This window comes from Chelon labrosus (assembly GCF_963514085.1).
Source record: "Chelon labrosus genome assembly, chromosome: 9".
Taxonomy (NCBI): Eukaryota; Metazoa; Chordata; class Actinopteri; order Mugiliformes; family Mugilidae; genus Chelon; species Chelon labrosus.
Window position 1 is genome coordinate 10,067,643 of NC_140359.1, and position 17,505 is coordinate 10,085,147.

The window sequence follows — 17,505 nt, forward strand, 5'->3', positions numbered from 1 at the left end:
TTAGAAACTAAAGAGAAAATGCCCATTTTACCGCTAGGAGGCTTCATTGACACGCTTTTAAATCCACCACAGGCGTGATCTGACAGTCCTTTTTAAATGAGTGTTTCAACGTGTGTGTTTTTATGTGCTAAACTTCTGTGAGGAGTCTGTATTATTTTTGAAAACTCAAAAAGGTTCAAATACAATTCATGTTCATAAATATGGTCCATGTTTAATACGTTACAAACTGGTTTGGCTATTGAGCCATGCCATTCAAAAGGCGTTGATAGGTATAAATGTCATAGATCAACTTGCCATGAGAATGGTAGGAGAGGTATTTCTCATACTGCTGCTAAACAAATGCGCATTGTTGTGTGAGTCGGATAATTACAATCCTGAATACCTCAAACACGGCCGAAAACAACATTTAACTCATGGCAATAGTAATTAGGTTTTCTTAACAGTACAGAAGATCGGCCATGGCTTCTGGGAAAGGTTCTTAAGCTTGAAATGTTTGATCGCCGTCAACAAGTCGAAAATCTTTCGGTAAATAACTCATATGATGGCGTTAATCTCATAAGAACATGATTGCATGAACGATTCATTTTCAGAATTCTTGTTCCAGCTCTTTGTGTTTATTTGGGTTTAAGGGGCTCACAGCAAACATTGCCAGGCATCCCTCGCGGGCAGCATCAGCCTCGTGTTAGTGAAGTGATACAACAGCACAGAATAGAAGCTATAGTCCTCACCACGGGGGCATAGGTTCATCTCTAACCTGCAGCCTTGGCCACATGCCTTCCTCTCCTCTCACTCTTAACGTTCTTTTGTTTTCATCCATCAAATAGGAAAGGTTTTGCCCTTTTCTTTTACAATGTCGATACATTACCTCACTGTATGTACAGTCAATTATTGAGTGCTTGATGTATACTCTGATCAGGCATAACATTATTTCTAATATTGTGTATGTCTCCTATGAGCAACCAAAACAGTTGTGACTGATCAGAGAATGGACATGGGCCTTCTGAGGGTGTCCTGTGGTGTCTGGCAACAGCATGTTGTTAGTGGGGGCCTTTGGGTCCTATGGGTTGAGGGGAGGGGCCTCTGTGGATCATCCCACAGATACTTGACCAGTTTGGGATCTAGTGAATTTGGAGGCCAGGTCAACACGTTGTGGTGTTTTTCATGTTTTTTGAGTTGTTCCTAAACCGTTTTTGTGTGTGTGTCTGTGTCAGGCTGCATCCTGCTGGGGATGGCTGCTGCCATCAAGGAGTGTCATTGCTATGTGGTGGGGGTGCCTGGTCTGGTCTAGGTGGGTGGTACATATCTAAGTAACATCCACATGAATGCCAGGTCTAAAAGTTTCCCAGCAACACATTGCATTGTTGCCACACGGTTAATGTTATTTACTTCAAATGTCAGTGGTTTTAATGTTCGTGTAGCTGATTGGTCTGTAAAGGATCAAACGGGTACTCATGCCTGTTTGTCTGAGCCTCAGCCGAATGTGTTTTTGGTAAATCAATTTGTTTTGAAAAAATCTGTTAAAATGTCTGAATTACTTCTGCGCTTTTGCTTTGTTTAGTTTCCACTGCTTCGTTGTTTTCAGTGCAATCGTGTTTCAACAGGGGCTTAGTAGGGGTATCAGTGGTCATAATGTAGCTGTATTTTTTACTGATTTGTTGAATTTATTAATGTCTGATGACTATACAGTATATATGGATATTATACATACCTGTGTAGATTACAGAAGATTATTAAATGTAGGTGCCATACGAAGGTTATTTCCTCAGCTCAGATATGGTAAATGCATGTGTGCTCTCAGTCCATTTGGATGTGTGTCACATGGTTCACAGAGGTCAACGTATTCCACACGGCTGGCACTTGTCTGCACATGTCACGGATCTGAACTACATCATCCAGCGGGTACTGAATAAATGAGTAATGAAAAGGAACTTATCAGCAGATTTGGAGGCAGTGTAGCAGAAGAGCCAGTTCTGCTGACGTTGAAGGAGGCCTGCCACTCTCCTGGAGTTTCTCAGCAGAGTTACTATTCATGGTAAGTGGTTGATCAGTAACAGAAGTAGTTTGAGACCGTTGCTTAACATTTTGCTTTGCTACTCTCGCTTAACGAGCTACAGACTGTACAGACATGTGATTCTCCATAGCCTAAACCTTACTACAGTCTGGGTATATGATGCATAACACTATTTTCTGTTGTTGTAAGATAAGATAAGATAAGATAAGATAAGATAAGATAAGCCTTTATCCCATAGTGGGGAAATTTGCAGGGGCACTCAGTTTAAAGGACAGTGTGAATGAGACGGGAAAAAAAGAGAAAAATAAATAAATACAAAATATAGAACATATACAATAGAGCTTATACGTTCTGTGGTCTACTGGGAGAAGGCTTGGTTGTACAGCTCTCACAGCAGCCGGAAGGAAGGACCTGCGGTAATGTTCCTTTACACAGCATGGGTGAAGCAGCCTACTGCTGAAGGCGCTGCCAAGTCCTGGCACCATAAAGGGGGTGGGATTGGTTTTCCATGAGGGATCTCAGCTTTGCTTCCATCCTCCGATCACCGACCAGCTCCACAGGCTCAAGAGGGCAGCCCAGAACAGAGCCGGCCTTCTTCACCAGTTGGTTTAGTCCCTTTTTGTCTGCCGCTGAGATGCTGCCACTCCAGCAGAGTCATAAAAGGTCCTCAGGAGTGCTCCCCGCACTCCGAAGTGGATTTAATAAGTAAAGTCTGCTCTGGCCTTTCTTATAAATTGCACTAGTGTGGAATTCAGATTAAAAAATGTAACAAGAAAGCAAGAATGTAGTGAGGCGAATGATCCTTGACAATACGAGCAAAAAAAAAAAAAAAACGCACACAAAAGTTGTTAGATGAAAACGTTCAATTGTTTTAAACGTAGTGGACCTGACATGCTACATGTAACCAGCAGGTGGCGCCAGAGTGAAGGCCGTGTTATTAGTATAACGATAAACAAAATTTTTAACACTATAATGATTGTACATGGTATAGTATCCAGAAATATAAAGTAAATATTACAATGGTTATATAAAAAGTCAAAAATTCTGATTACTGTAAACAAATTTCAATCTGAATCATTTTCCTCATTCTTCTTTAAGAACTAAAATCAGGTATATTTAGACAAAACAATAGACATTTCTGTTTCTTCACGGTGGTTAGGGGGGGAAAAAACCCCAACACAATTTGAGGATAATCTAAAGCGACATAATCAGCAGACAACTGTAATTTTTTCCCTATTGTCAACAAACAAGCTAAACATTAGCTCCTGTGCAGCAGCTGTCTCATGACCGGACTGGAAAGGCGGGTTCTCACTCAGCTCAATATATAAACCAACCTCCAACAGGAACCTCAAACGTCGCAGGCCGCCTGATTCGCTCCTCTCACATCCTCTCACTGTGCTTGGAGCGTACTGGAGCACATCTTCACAGCTGACAGCAGGACGCACCGAGCGCAGGGGACAATAACAACACGCAGAGGAAAACTTTGCTCACTCATGTAAGTTTGTCTCACTCTCCTCTTTGCTCCTCGCTGCGTTGTGGCTCCATTTGAATTATGCAAGAGCACACTAAGGAGATTAACATACCGCTATTTTCCATACTGATGGTGAGTTTGTTCGAAGTGACTGACTGCCAGAGGTCTGAATAGGCCAATTATCCACAGCTTTTTCGAAGTTTTAAGTGGATTTATTGTTTTTTTTTTTTTTTCTCTGTGCAACTGGAATTTTATTGGCTAGTATAATTATGTAACGCTCACTGTTCACCTGCTGTGCGTTTGCGAGGGGAAAAAGGCGAATTTAAGAGTGCTAGATTTCATTACATAGATGGATTTAGTCCAGACTTATCCTAAATCCTATTAAAACACCCCAGGAGATTAAACACACTCAATGAGCAGTGGAGTCACTAAAGGTGAAGACTTAAGGGAATGCTTTAAGAACATTTCTAAACAAGACCAATCCTAAAAAAAAAATGAGAGTTAGTTGTAAATTAGGTGATACATTTCTGTGCCAACACTGGACTCAATTTATATTGGATCTTTAAGTATTCATAGGCTTATTCTTTCTGTAGTTTTCATGAAAATCATAACTTAAACAAAGTGCGCTATAGCCCAGACTGACTCCACCTCCTCCTCTTATAATTAAATAGGACTTCCACAGACTCCTTCTTACACAGATACACTCTATGGTAAAGTTATGTTGTTTTAAATCTATGCCTCACATGTCTCATGTGCCTCACACCAATATGATGAAGTGTTTTATATAACTGATAGATAACACTTCCCTCTGCCATAGCTCAGTAAATCACACATGCATGCCTTTTGGTGTGTCGGGTAGTTCACTGTTGTTAATATGTAACTCTGCTTAGCCTTTGTTTGTGAACCAGTAAATAGTAAGTACTAACCATTTTCTTGTGTACTTCTATGTTTTTGCAGAGTGTACCATCAAGGACTTGTTGCCACAATGGACGTCTCTCCCGTCTCCACGCCCAGTCGTTCTACAATGAAGCCTACAGGGAAACCCTGTATACCTAGCTAGCAATACGTTTTTATTCTTAGCACTTAAAAAACTGATCTAAGGGGTTCTATAGCTATTGTTTGTGCTCTAAGTTAATTTATAAAGACATATTACCTCATAAGTCTCTGTCAAACCGCAACAAATCACTTAGGTTTACCTTTGAATGTTTTGAAGTTATTTTGCGATTAGCGATGGATACAACTACACTAGCAACTCTGGCCGCTGCCACCACCGTGGCTCTGGTCTCTCAGACTGACATGTCGGGCTACTTGTGGCTGTTGATAGTAGGCTTCATCATTGCCTTCATCCTGGCTTTCTCTGTGGGGGCCAACGATGTGGCCAACTCCTTTGGGACGGCAGTGGGCTCTGGGGTGGTCACATTGCGGCAGGCCTGCATCCTGGCCACTATCTTTGAGACGGTGGGCTCAGTGCTGCTGGGAGCCAAAGTCAGTGAGACCATCCGGAACGGGATCATTGATGTCCAAATGTACAACGGCTCAGAACATGTCCTTATGGCAGGGTCGATTAGTGCTATGTGTGGTAAGCATTCCCAGAGAGATTGCTTTAAAGTAAGGAAGATATATGGCTGTTTTCTGTGAGCACACCTCATGCCTTTGTACCACAGGCTCTGCTGTGTGGCAGCTGGTTGCATCATTCCTGAAGCTCCCCATTTCTGGAACTCACTGTATTGTTGGGGCCACAATTGGCTTCTCTATGGTAGCCAGAGGTCACCATGGGGTCAAATGGATGGAACTACTGCGCATTGGTGAATATATCTTGTTTGTTCCCTCATATTTAAGTACCGTGTGTGTTGAATCTGAAATAAAGTGCATTAATAGAATTTCTTTTGAATATCTTTACAAAGTGGCTTCCTGGTTCCTGTCACCTGTGCTGTCAGGCATCATGTCAGGCATTCTCTTCTATTTTGTCCGCAAATTCATTCTGAGCAAGGTAAGGCCTTTCTCTTCAGTGTGTATAGTTAGTAAGTCATGGAAGTGGTTTTTAAATTCATTATCTCAGTATAAGTCTTTAGAAGTAAAGGTCCTGCATTCAAAATCATATCAAAAATACACAGGTGTTCTCAGTAAGATGTATTTAAGTATCAATAGATAAACTACTTGCTGTGCAGAAGAATGGCATTGATGTTTCAGCTGCTTTCAGTGGTGCGGTGGTAGCACAGAGGTTTCCCTCCAAAGGGTAATGAATCTGGAAGGTGGAGAAATGATTAAAAGACCAGTGTGTGTGTGTCTTTGTGGGAACTGCTAATGGACTGAATAACAGACCCTGAAATGTAGCTAGACCCATTGTTTCATCAAGAAACTGGACAAAATAAGGAACCACTAATTTAAAATCTTAATGTGTAAATTCATTATTAACTCCAGTAAGTCCAGGACCTCAGACTTGTTTTCGAATGAGTCATGCCTCATCTTGGGACACTTATTTACTTTCTTAATGAGAGTTGACAAGAAGACTGACACCACACTCATGTCGGCACACTGTACATAGCGCTGGCTTACTTAGCATGACATAGTGACTGGAAACTGCTTGTCTACTGAATCGTATAGGCTTGGGAGTGGTTCCAGCGCATTGTCATCTTTCATCATTAAGAGTGTGAGAGGGTCTTTATGTATCATCTTTGAGTAGATGTTTCTATTTTCATACCACCATTGGAACTCAAGAGAAGTTTTACATGCGACTAAGGCAAGTCTGTTTTCACAGACTAACCCTGTACCCAACGGCCTCAGAGCCCTTCCTGTCTTCTACGGCATCACCATGGGCATCAACCTCTTCTCCATCATGTTTACAGGAGCACCACGTAAGTTTAACATCCACACACCACACCTCTACTCCATTTAATTGACGTTTACTGCACTGCCACAGCGGCCTGGAACCAGATGATGTGAATAGGATGACAGAGGAGAGTTGATGGTAGACTTCTTAGGACAAAAGTAGGTGGCAAAGAATGAGAGGACTACATAATAAATATGGAAAAGAATCACATCATTCAGATTCTTGAATTACCTACAATTTCTCCAGTTTCTCAATTCAAGCAAAAACTGGATAAAAGAAAAACAAACAGCATGAGTAAAATAAGCCTGGCTGAGTTAAGAACTCAAAGCAGCTATTAAATGGAACATTTCCATTCCTTTTTGTTTCGTTTGCAGGATTGAACTTATCAAGAAGTCAAACGGCCTGGGTCCTTCACTCAAGGAATATAACACACGTTAACTCCTGCTATATGTATGACAGTAGAGTGCGTGTCTCACACTTATACTGCATGCATGTCCCATTCCCAGACTTTTGTTTTCCTACACAGATCGTGTGTTTTCCTTATTGATATTTTGTGCTTACACACCATAGCCGTCTTTATTGTTAAAAATGCAAGCTGAAGAGGAAGTACACCCGTACAGCTGTTACCATGTGTTTTTTTATTTGTTTTAAGCTGCTGAAAGAAAAGGTAAATTGCATCCTTTAGGGGTGATTAATTATAACCATGCTAACCTACATTTAAACTTATTCCAGCAGTAAAAGACAAACAGCAACGGGAGTTTAGTTATTTACTGTCAACATCAGAAGAAACAGAAATTAACTTCTTATTAATTAGAAGTGTATCTAACAGAGTGTAGTATTTTATCAGTGTGCTGCAAGACTGCGCTCTTTCTCACTATCTGATTGGAGGAGCGTGTTCTCTCGCTGATACTCTTGTCTATAAGAACATACTGAAACGTTACAGCAGGCCGTTGAGACATGTTGTATCGTTTTTATAAACGTAACACAAGGAGATAGCAGTATGACAGTATGATATTTCTGAAAGTTGGCCAAAGTGTGCTGAAATTTATACGCATTAACACTTGTGACATTGTTTTCAGAACAGGAGCAGCACGAGTTGTAAATGAATTAAAGACACAGTTAAGTTTCTGCTTTTCCTTATCTGAAAGCTCTGTCTCGTGTCCCCATTTTGTGTGCACAGTGCTGGGTTTTGACCAAGTGCCATGGTGGGGTACGCTTTGCATTTCTCTGGGATGTGCCTTCGTCACAGCTTTGGTTGTTTGGTTTGTTGTGTGCCCACGCCTCAAGAAGAAAATCAAACGTGAGTAAATCTGACACTTTCAGGCCTCCAGTAACGATGCATTTTGAATAAGTACTCAGCTCAGTATGTTGGGGTTAAAACTATATTAAATACTTGTGCAGGCCAGATAAAATATCTGAAGACAGGATGATTAGCATGATTTATGGTTGCACAAATCAGCTTATATGAGATTTACCTGTAATGTGACATTGTTGATCTCAGGAAAGTATCTAATACTGCACCTAAAGGTCCAGGGTGTAAGATTTAGGGCCAGAAATTTAGTAAAATATGTATAATTATGCTTTCATTAGTCTATAATTACCTTAAAATAAAAATGTGTATGTTTTTATTAGCTTAGAATGAACACTTTGTATCTATATAGGCTGCAGGTCCTCTCCTATAAGTCCACCATGTTGCACCAAAAACTGCATTTCCTAATTTGGCCACTTGATGCAGCTTCCAAAAACAAGTAACTCCTCATAGACCTCAGTGTTGGAAAGTTTACAGTCTGGTACAAAATCAGTTTTGGTCTCTATAGGTAATTTTACCATTTTTATATAACTCACCATTTTTGGTTAATTGCTTTGAGTGAAATCTAGTCGACTAGATATCCATCTAGGCATCACTTGCCCGCCTCAGCGCAACACACTTTCCACCTCTTTGAGAATTTTTGAATTAACCAGGAGTCAGTCAATGGTAAGATTGCGACGTCTGGTACCTCTAACACTAAAATGTTCTTCAGCAGTCCAACGGGTGATGTTATAATAGAGGGTTCATCCAAGACTATGGTTTCTCTGCCATGTTTCTACGGAAGCCCAGAATGGACAAAACAAACACTGGATTTAGAAAAGGCTGATCACATTTATATGCTGAAGAGGCCTCCTTTGTACACACTTGAAAGGGCAATGTGAGGTTTAGGACATCAGCTGGTTGCAGTCTACAGCCTCAGCAATAGATGTCACTAAATCCCGAAGTCTGGTCCTTTAAGGGCAATTTTTAAGTTTTCATACTTATCTTAGATACTTTCACTTCACTATACATTATTTTGTCACTTCCTGCTTCTATACATCTACATTTTGGTGTTAAATATTAAACTTTTCACTTACTTAATTTACTTATAGACAAAATTTACTTATAGAAAAATACAAAATAAAAACATAAAATTGGTCAAAATGTATTATCACGGTTAAGATAAGACTTTATTGATCCACAGGGGAAATACTTAGTAGTATATAAAGTCATTAAGTAGCAATAACATTAAAGTAATGTCACCAATAATGCATCCACTTACTTGTAATGGTGTGTTTTAGTACCAGTATTGACACATTTTGACACCTAATTTTGTGTTTTTTTCACAACTGACTGTACTTAGGAGAAACAACTGCCTCTCCCTGTCAAACTCCACTAATGGAGACAAACTCCAACAAACCGGAATTAGAAGAGCGGCCCTCGATACCCCACAACTCTCAACCACAGGCCCCTCCAGCAGACAATCAGAAGGTGGCTTTTAAACTTGGAGGCTCAGAGGAGGCTGATTTAGACAGCGACATGGAAACTAAAGACCTGGATATCATCAATGGTAAGAAATATTAATGGCTCTTTAAATGTCTGTGGACCTCAGTGGTTACATTTGTAAAGTCACAGTATAACCACAAGTAAGTCAAAGTTCACCAGATGATTCACGCTAAACAATTTGTTTTCAAAGGTCTAAATGGCTCTTTTGGCCCCATGACAATCACTGATCCTCACAGTGGACGGTCCCACACAATCCACAAAGACTCCGGTCTTTACAAAGACCTTCTCCACAAGCTCCACATGGCCAAGGTTGGTGACTGCATTGGTGACAGTGACACAGAAGAGCGGCCCATCCGGAGGAACAACAGCTACACCTCCTACACCATGGCTATTTATGGGATTCAAGGAGATCCTAAATACAAAGACTTGGATGTTGGCCTGCAGAGAAGATCGAGAGTGGACAGTTATAGCAGCTACAACTCAGCAGTGACCAGTGAGAGTGCAGTCCAGGAAGGGAGTGTGACTCAAGAAGCTGGCGGGGACCTTGCTCTGGAGGAGGATGAGCTGGAGGTTGACCAACCTGAAGTTTCCCTGCTTTTCCAATTCCTGCAGATACTCACAGCGTGCTTTGGCTCCTTTGCTCATGGAGGGAATGATGTCAGGTAAGCAAGGACTGCTTTCTTCTAAGGAATTTGTGTACTTGTGTTCAGTGACATGATACATTTTCTTATCACTAGCAATGCCATCGGCCCACTGGTGGCACTCTGGCTTCTATATGAGAGTGGCTCTGTGGTGTCCAACACACCCACCCCCATCTGGTTGCTTCTCTATGGTGGTGTGGGCATCTGTGCTGGGCTCTGGGTATGGGGTCGGAGGGTGATCCAGACCTTGGGAAAAGACCTTACCCCCATTACACCTTCCAGGTATGGCACATATCTACATCATATAAAAGACACAAGTCATTTGTTTATAGCCCAAATGTACTAACATTTTCTTTCACTTTAGTGGATTCAGCATTGAGCTAGCTTCAGCAATCACAGTTGTTGTGGCATCCAATATTGGTCTTCCTGTCAGCACAACCCACTGCAAGGTAATGACACTGAAATGTACAAATTGATGCACATTCTTAGGTTCAGTTCTGAACATGTTATGACTCTCTTACATCAGCTGATAACTGCTGTAACATGTGAACACAGGTGGGATCTGTGGTGGCTGTGGGATGGCTGCGCTCCAGAAAATCAGTGGATTGGCGCTTGTTCAGGAATATCTTCATCGCCTGGTTTGTTACAGTTCCTATCTCTGGGCTGATCAGCGCTGCCATCATGGCTCTCTTCATATATGTCATCCTGTGAGCCTCCAACTCCCCAGCTACACTGTTACTTGGACTGGCGGTCTGCCGCCAACTGTTTTTATTTGACTCTGATAAAACTGCGCTAATAAACATGTTCCATTTGCTCCCTGTTATGATTTATATCATTCAGCGTAATGTCAAAGTCATGCAAATTACTTTATCTTACAGGGATGTTTTTATAAATTATGTGGCACTGTAACACTGTTGAAATATCCAAAAGACTGTGATCCTGTAAATCCTTCTGTATATTTGTATAAAAGCAATATGTATTATAATCAAAGCATTCAGTTTTGACAGAAAAAGAATGGGCTAACGTTGATATTCTATGTTTGCATATCGGGATGTAATAAAATATGGGTTGCTTGATTTAAAGGGATCTCAGTGTATTTGACTATTTTGAGTAATAACAAAAGTGAAACACTGAATAAGATCATACATGCATAGTATTGGGGAGAAAAATCTAAATAGCTTCTTACAATATTTACACTTTGCCACTTGTGCAAGGACTGGTATAGCCCTACTACTGCTCTAAATGAAGCTGCGGTGTGAGTTGTACCTTTGTAGATTATAGAAAGGTCACACCAGTCATACTACAAAAAAATCCTGCAGATCAAGCTACATTTTATTTCTCAAGGCCCACTAGGTGGTGCTGTTGCTGCAGCAGCCTCGAGAGCCAATATCAGTTTTTCTTCGACCACAGACATCCTTCCTCAAGCTGGGAGGCTACTGGTAATGTAAAGTGGATTTTTATATCCAGTGTGATTTATAACATACAAAAACTTCAGGCTGCTCAAATTCCTTCAGTGTGTATGTATTTATTATGGTTTGTATTTATTTGATGGCTTAAACAAACAGGAAATCCTGATGATGGAACAGGACTTTCGATTGTAGCCCAAGGTTTCAAAATTGTGTAAAAACAATTAAGGATTTAGTGGTACATGTTTTTGAGGATTTGGAAAGTGTTTAAAGTTTAAAAATGATACCAACATAATATAGAGATCTTGCATCACAGGAAAATATTAAAATATGGGTTAAAAAATAAAAATCTAAAGTGAGACAATGTTTTGAATGTTCATGTGAACCACAAATTGCAGAAGACAGTTGATAACATTTTGGCAGTTTAGGGCTATATTCATTACGGTCAGAGATAAAGGTTTTAGCTTTCCAGATAATCTAATTTCTTATCTAACAGGTAAAAAATGAACTAGAGTATTCGCTGTTACTTTGCTTAAGGTGGCCAAAACAAACAACAGTATTGAGTGTTAAAACTGAATGTTAACCTTCCCCTTTAACCCATGGGAAGCCTCAAAAGGTTCAGTTGTGACTCTAGGTTGCCCAAAGCTGTAAACATGAGCACCAAGAGCACATTTGCTTTGTCACTCATCTTGTATCTTTATTTCTCTCGTACTTTACTTTAACCCCTCCTAGTGCTTGCAATTATTTTACCCTTCTACCAGATGATGCTACATTAAAATAAAAAATAATGAAACAAAATGGCAAATAATCAAACACGAGTTGCAAACTGAAGGCAAATTACAAACAAGGAACATAATGTACGATGCAAAAAAATAGACTACAACACAGCAATCTGCCTCATTTATGAGTGCCAAACCAATCAGCTAATCTGAAACCCCTCAGGACCTTGAGAGTATTGTACTTGGTTTTGTTTAGCGATGACTCAAGCTTCACTAACACCAACAGACCACATGATGGTGCTGTCCTCCAACTAATTGACACCTCAGGAGGACTTGAAGTGAATGAACTTTCCTCTTATTTTTTTATGTTTAAGCATTTGTCAAGCATAGACTGGAATAGGAAGTTGGCAAGACAGGCTGCCTGATAAAATGACTTAAGTCTATGTTCACTTTATATACTAATTTCCATTTGTAGCTTTTAGAGCATTGGTGATGAAGGAGCTATATTTCTTCACCAATACCAAAGTCCATCCACACTGGTTGAACTCATAAACTGCAGGTACGTTTCTAACATATTTCATTTCCATATAAAGGGACAGGAGAGAAAACAAATCTTGCAGATTGACAAAAGCTGCATGAATGGATCGTTTGAGAAAAGATGGCACACTTAATGCAGTCATTTTTTTTTTTAGCTTTAAACGGATCAGCTAAAATCTTTGATTGAAAGGAACGATTCGTATGATGACAAGGTTGAAAAAGAGATTAAACAAAAATGTAATATTTGTTGATGCAGATTGGACATCACACAAATGCAATTCAATCCTTTTTGTGTTCTTAAAGTGAATTTTGGAGAAGCTACTGGTGTAAGTGAAACAATCTCTGCATCAGTGTCAGATGCTGTTTCTGAAAGAAGGTATCTAGAAGGGAAATGCTCTTTATTATTTAAGGCCAGCAGGCAGAGCTACAATCTCAGTAGTCCCTTCTCTCAGAGATATTTTTTCTAGCAGTTGCAGGCACATCGTTTTGGCAACAGATGATACTGTTGTTCCATTTAGCTGGATTCACCGTGTTACTCCTGTAGTACACCTGAGTTAAAAATGTGCGAAATTTCCACTACATGCCTCATCTTGGGCAACAGTGTCTTTATCAGTCATTCATATGACGTTCTAAAAATTCTCATTGAAACATTTGATCTCTCTGCGTACATATCCTTACACAGAAATTTAGATTACTATTTTGATGGATTCTGCAATAATTGCTGCAAGTCAACCAGTGCAGTTATGATAAGGATAATATTACACTGCCTAACCTACTGTTTTACAGCATGGAAACAGAATACATAATACAGAGAACAAATTCCTTGGACGTGTGTACAGATACACGGAAAAGGCATAACATTATGACCACCTTCTTAATATTGTGTAGGTCTCCCTTGTGCCTCCAAAACATTTGTGACTGATCAGAGAATGGACATGGGTCTTCTGAGGGTGTCCTGTGGTGTCTGGCAACAGAATGCTGTTAGTGGGGGCCTTTGGGTCCTATGGGTTAAGGGGTGGGGCCTCTGACTTGTTCCAGTGCATCTCACAGATACTTGATCAGTTTGGGATCTAATGAATTTAGAGGCCAGGTCAACACCTTGCGCTGTTCTTCATATTTTTTGAGTTGTTCTTAAACCGTATTTGTGTATGTGCATCCTGCTGGGGATGGCTGCTGCCATCAAGGAGTGTCATTGCTATGGGGTGGGGGTGCCTGGTCTGGTCTAGGTGGGTGGTACATGCCAGGTCTAAAAGTTTCCCAGCAGGACATTGTATTGTTGCAAGACGGTTAATGTTATTTACTTCAAATGTCAGTGGTTTTAATATTGTGGCTGATCGGTCCGTAAAGGATCATACAGGTATGCCTCTCTGTCTGAGCCTCAAACTCAAATTTTCAATATTTCTTTTATTTGTGCAATATTGTGTGCAGTGAGTCCACTCTTACAGTTAACGAAAGTGTTTTAGTAAATCAATTTGTTTTGATCTGGAAAAAACTAATCTGTTAAATGTCTGTTAAATAGTTTGGAAGAGCGTTTTCCCTCATTTGTTTCCTCCCCTTCGTTGCTGTCAGTGCCATCATGTGTCAACAGCGGCTTTATTTTGAAACTGGACACCGGAAGTTGTATAATCCTTTTTTTTTTTTTTTTCTCCTAAAAGACACTTTGGGTCTCAGTAACGTCTATCCATACAGGTGTGCCTGGACATTTATTTGCGGACACGAAAGATTGCGTGTGTACTAAGTGAACGCATGACGTTTAGCGCTGCAGGGAGAGAAATGCGCGTCTACAGCGGAGTGGTTGCTCTGCACCTCACACACTGACAACCGTGCAACTGGGGCATGCATTCACTTAACACGGCGGACCAACAAGCTGCTGTTGTCTGTAGCAGGTTCACGGGAATAAAACGACGTCTTGGGTTTTTTGTAATAATAAAACAAATGGATTGCCGGAGCTGCGGGACGTGGGTTTGAAGGAAGATTTCAGGATAAGGAATCATACAAATCGCAGAGAAAGGCAGGTGCGTTTCGAGATTTTCACATCGTTTTTTTTATTTATTTTTTACCCCCTTTGGTAATCTGATTTTCGTCCGGAGCCTGTGAAATGCAGCCTCTACCTGGCAGATGTGTGGCACCACAACTGCAGCCTACAGGTCTGTATGGTCAGAATCAGTTTAAGCTTGTTGTTGTGCATGTCTCGAAAATCATTCACCGTGAGACTAAACGCAAAAAATTAACAGAAGCAACAGAGACAGTATCGGATGTTTGGCGTTCGCTGCATCTGAGCAGCTTTCTGTTTAAAATGTCTGAGTGATATTCAATCTGCTGTGATTATATTGTGCATGCACACCGCTCTGTTCCTTCCGCACACATCTGATGACGATTATTGTGTTGTTGAAACAGCTGGCTCATGTACAGTTATCCCCACCACACTTTGAATAAACAGGATTACCCAGAGGTATAGGCCACTAATGGGACTGTAGCACAGACCAGATTAGATCTTTGTCATCTCCCCCGACACACAACCTGACTGCTGAGAAACTGCTTCTGTGATAAATCACAGCTTTTGCTAATGTGTCTTTTTTTTGTTTTGTTTAGAGAGTGTCTCCTGTCTACCTGCACCAGATCTGATGCGGTTGACTGTGGAGGACTGAGACTCCTACAGCTGCAAACTCATCACCATCATCAACAACATCTGCCACTTCAAACACGACGAGACACAAGAGGACAGAGGCTGCTTTTAGGCTGATCAAAGTGGCAGCAGTCAGAAAGTACCTGTGGACGATGACTCCAGCAGAGCTGTTTGCTTGAAAGCAGCATGAGATAATTGAGGACTCACATACTAATTGCTGATTCAAGCTTTTTTTTTTTTTCCTTTTCTGTTCGGCGCTGATGAAAATGTTCCAGTGTGTCAGTTGACTGACAGGGTCGTAGTGGTGTTCTAGCACTGGACACAGCCAGCAGCAGAGGCGCAAACACCACATAGGAGATGGCTCGTCCGGGCTCGGGGTTGCTGGTGCCCGTCAACGGGCTGGGGTACCCGCCGCAGAACCTGGCCAGGGTGGTGGTCTGGGAGTGGCTGAATGAACATGGGCGCTGGAGGCCGTACAGCGCGGCGGTTTCCCATCACGTCGAAAACGTACTGAAGGGGGATGCCAGAGGAAGTGTCGTTCTAGGACAGGTGGATGCTCAGCTCTCTCCTTACATCATCGACCTGCAGTCCATGCACCAGTTTCGACAAGACACGGGTAAGAGACGTAGCAGCTTCCTGTACACACAGATGTCACAGATACGGATGTCAAGGAAGATGTAAACACAATAGTAATTCTCGTGTTTGAAATACATTAATAAATGAGTGATGTTAGACTTTTCCCACTACAGTCCTGTTATCTCACAGGGACCAGGTACAACAGAGCCTTTATGTTGTTTGCTACATGAATCCCATGCAACTTTAAAGGGAATAAATGAGGACTGCTGAATGCCCCGTCTGCTTCGCCACTTACGTAAACGAGCCACAGGTAGAGATGAGAGGCGCTGCAACAAACAGAACACGAAGCACCCACACGATAAAAGTGTAGCAATTATTTATTCAACTAGGAGAGTCTTTATGCGGCGGCTGGAATGCCATGACCTTGCCAAAGGTCACCATGTTCGAGAGGCTGTTCATCCATCAGGCAAATGGGAGCTGTAGCTCAGCGCAGCACTTCTCACTCTTCTCAGCTCTGTGTTTCCAGTCAGTGTATTGTTATTCATTTGGCATTTGTAATAATGGATGCTGATTCAGGGACTGACGCAGTTGGGGTATTCTCTTCGTGATTTTAGTTTTCAGACAAGAATATGAAAAAAAAAATGGTTATAAATCATACTTTGAATCAGCGTCCTGACTGAGTTTTCAGTCAAGAAGTTTTTCTTCAGTTTTTTTTTTTTTTGTGAACAACTGTTTTATTGTTTTCTTCAGTTTTATGTCTGTGTGTTGTTTCTGTGTGTCGGCTTGAGACCAACATTATCTTGATTGAGGAATTGATCACCTGTGGCCCTAACGTGTTTACGGTAAATCCTCTCGACCTTCCCTTCCTCTTTAGAGCAAACTCCAGCCTGTGTTTTGTTGACTGCAATTCTCTCTGATGACTGCTACCTTTTTAAATACGACCAGATGTTTTTTGTTACACTCCACCAAGGCTGCGCACCCTCTCTCCGTATGTGGATTGCTGCTGTGCCAGTGTTTGAAGCGAAGATATGGGGGAGGTTGCAGACATCTGTTAAGACCAGCCTTGGACTCATCTCGGCGCTCTGATATATTCTCCACACTCACATCTGAGCCCGCTGCACACCACTGTGTTGGAGTCAATTAGTGAGCTACTTGTGTTTATTGCGACTTCTTTGTTAGACGCTCTAGGGAGTGGGCAGGTCATGTCTGGAATTAAACTGTGTTTCATTGTTACCCTTGATAAGGTAAAGCCCGAATAGTAAAACTCTCCGCTCTTTTAGGTCCATGGTAAGTCCCTTGGTGTATGTGAGGGCGTTTACGTAACATCAGAGCATCCACGAGGTGCAGGGGGATGCTCATGGGGATACACAGAAGGTGACCTCACTGTGCACTGATACGCACTGTGTCACCTTTCTTGAATTTGCAATGGTTCATTTACAATTTCAGCTGTTGGTATAATAGTAACCACCTGATCGTGGGTTTAAAAAAACAAAAAAGGTTAAAATGCAATGAAATGTTTCTCTAAGCAGTTTAAAACCCGCAAAACTACCCACAATTTGTATATACTAGCTCCCTCTATAATCTGTGTAGACTGTAGCAGCTGTGGAAACTGTACTTGATGCTTTAAAAATAAATATGAACACTCTATACGTTTGAATGTTAAGGCAGTAAAGGGTAGACTGTTAAAATAACATGTCATTATCCTGTAACAGCATCTGTGGAGGCTATTGAAGGCGTGACCTGAGGCTTTATATGAAAAATATATCCTATAGTGAATGGTCACAGCTGCCTGGCTGGGTATCTGCTGTTCTCATTGCTGTTTTCCCCACTGACAGAGTACAACACAGAGCAACACATGTGTCTGGGCTTGAGTGGCTGTGAGATGAGCCGCCGA

General features: G+C 41.2%; 2 protein-coding genes across 3 annotated transcripts in view; both read left to right on the forward strand.

Moving 5' to 3' along the window:
- The first annotated feature begins 3,239 nt into the window (after positions 1 to 3,239).
- Positions 3,240 to 10,829, forward strand: slc20a1a (solute carrier family 20 member 1a). 2 transcript variants are annotated; one of them, XM_084551492.1, is made up of 11 exons: positions 3,240 to 3,506; positions 4,440 to 5,061; positions 5,147 to 5,287; positions 5,387 to 5,472; positions 6,241 to 6,337; positions 7,493 to 7,612; positions 8,964 to 9,170; positions 9,297 to 9,768; positions 9,844 to 10,029; positions 10,112 to 10,196; positions 10,303 to 10,829. In XM_084551492.1, the coding sequence occupies exons 2-11, from the start codon at positions 4,713 to 4,715 to the stop codon at positions 10,456 to 10,458; spliced, it is 1,899 nt and encodes a 632-aa protein (XP_084407618.1). In that variant the 5' UTR covers positions 3,240 to 3,506; positions 4,440 to 4,712; the 3' UTR covers positions 10,459 to 10,829. The 2 variants fall into 2 exon arrangements, with proteins under 2 accessions (XP_084407618.1, XP_084407619.1); XM_084551493.1 differs by lacking the exon at positions 3,240 to 3,506 and adding an exon at positions 3,555 to 3,614.
- Positions 10,830 to 15,351: 4,522 nt separating this feature from the next.
- Positions 15,352 to 17,505, forward strand: part of dtx1 (deltex 1, E3 ubiquitin ligase) — a 40,378-nt gene continuing 38,224 nt past the window's right edge. The window contains exon 1 of the mRNA XM_084551862.1: positions 15,352 to 15,651. Within this exon, the coding sequence (XP_084407988.1) occupies positions 15,393 to 15,651 (259 nt within the window). The 5' untranslated portion in view covers positions 15,352 to 15,392. The remainder of the gene's footprint in view (positions 15,652 to 17,505) is intronic.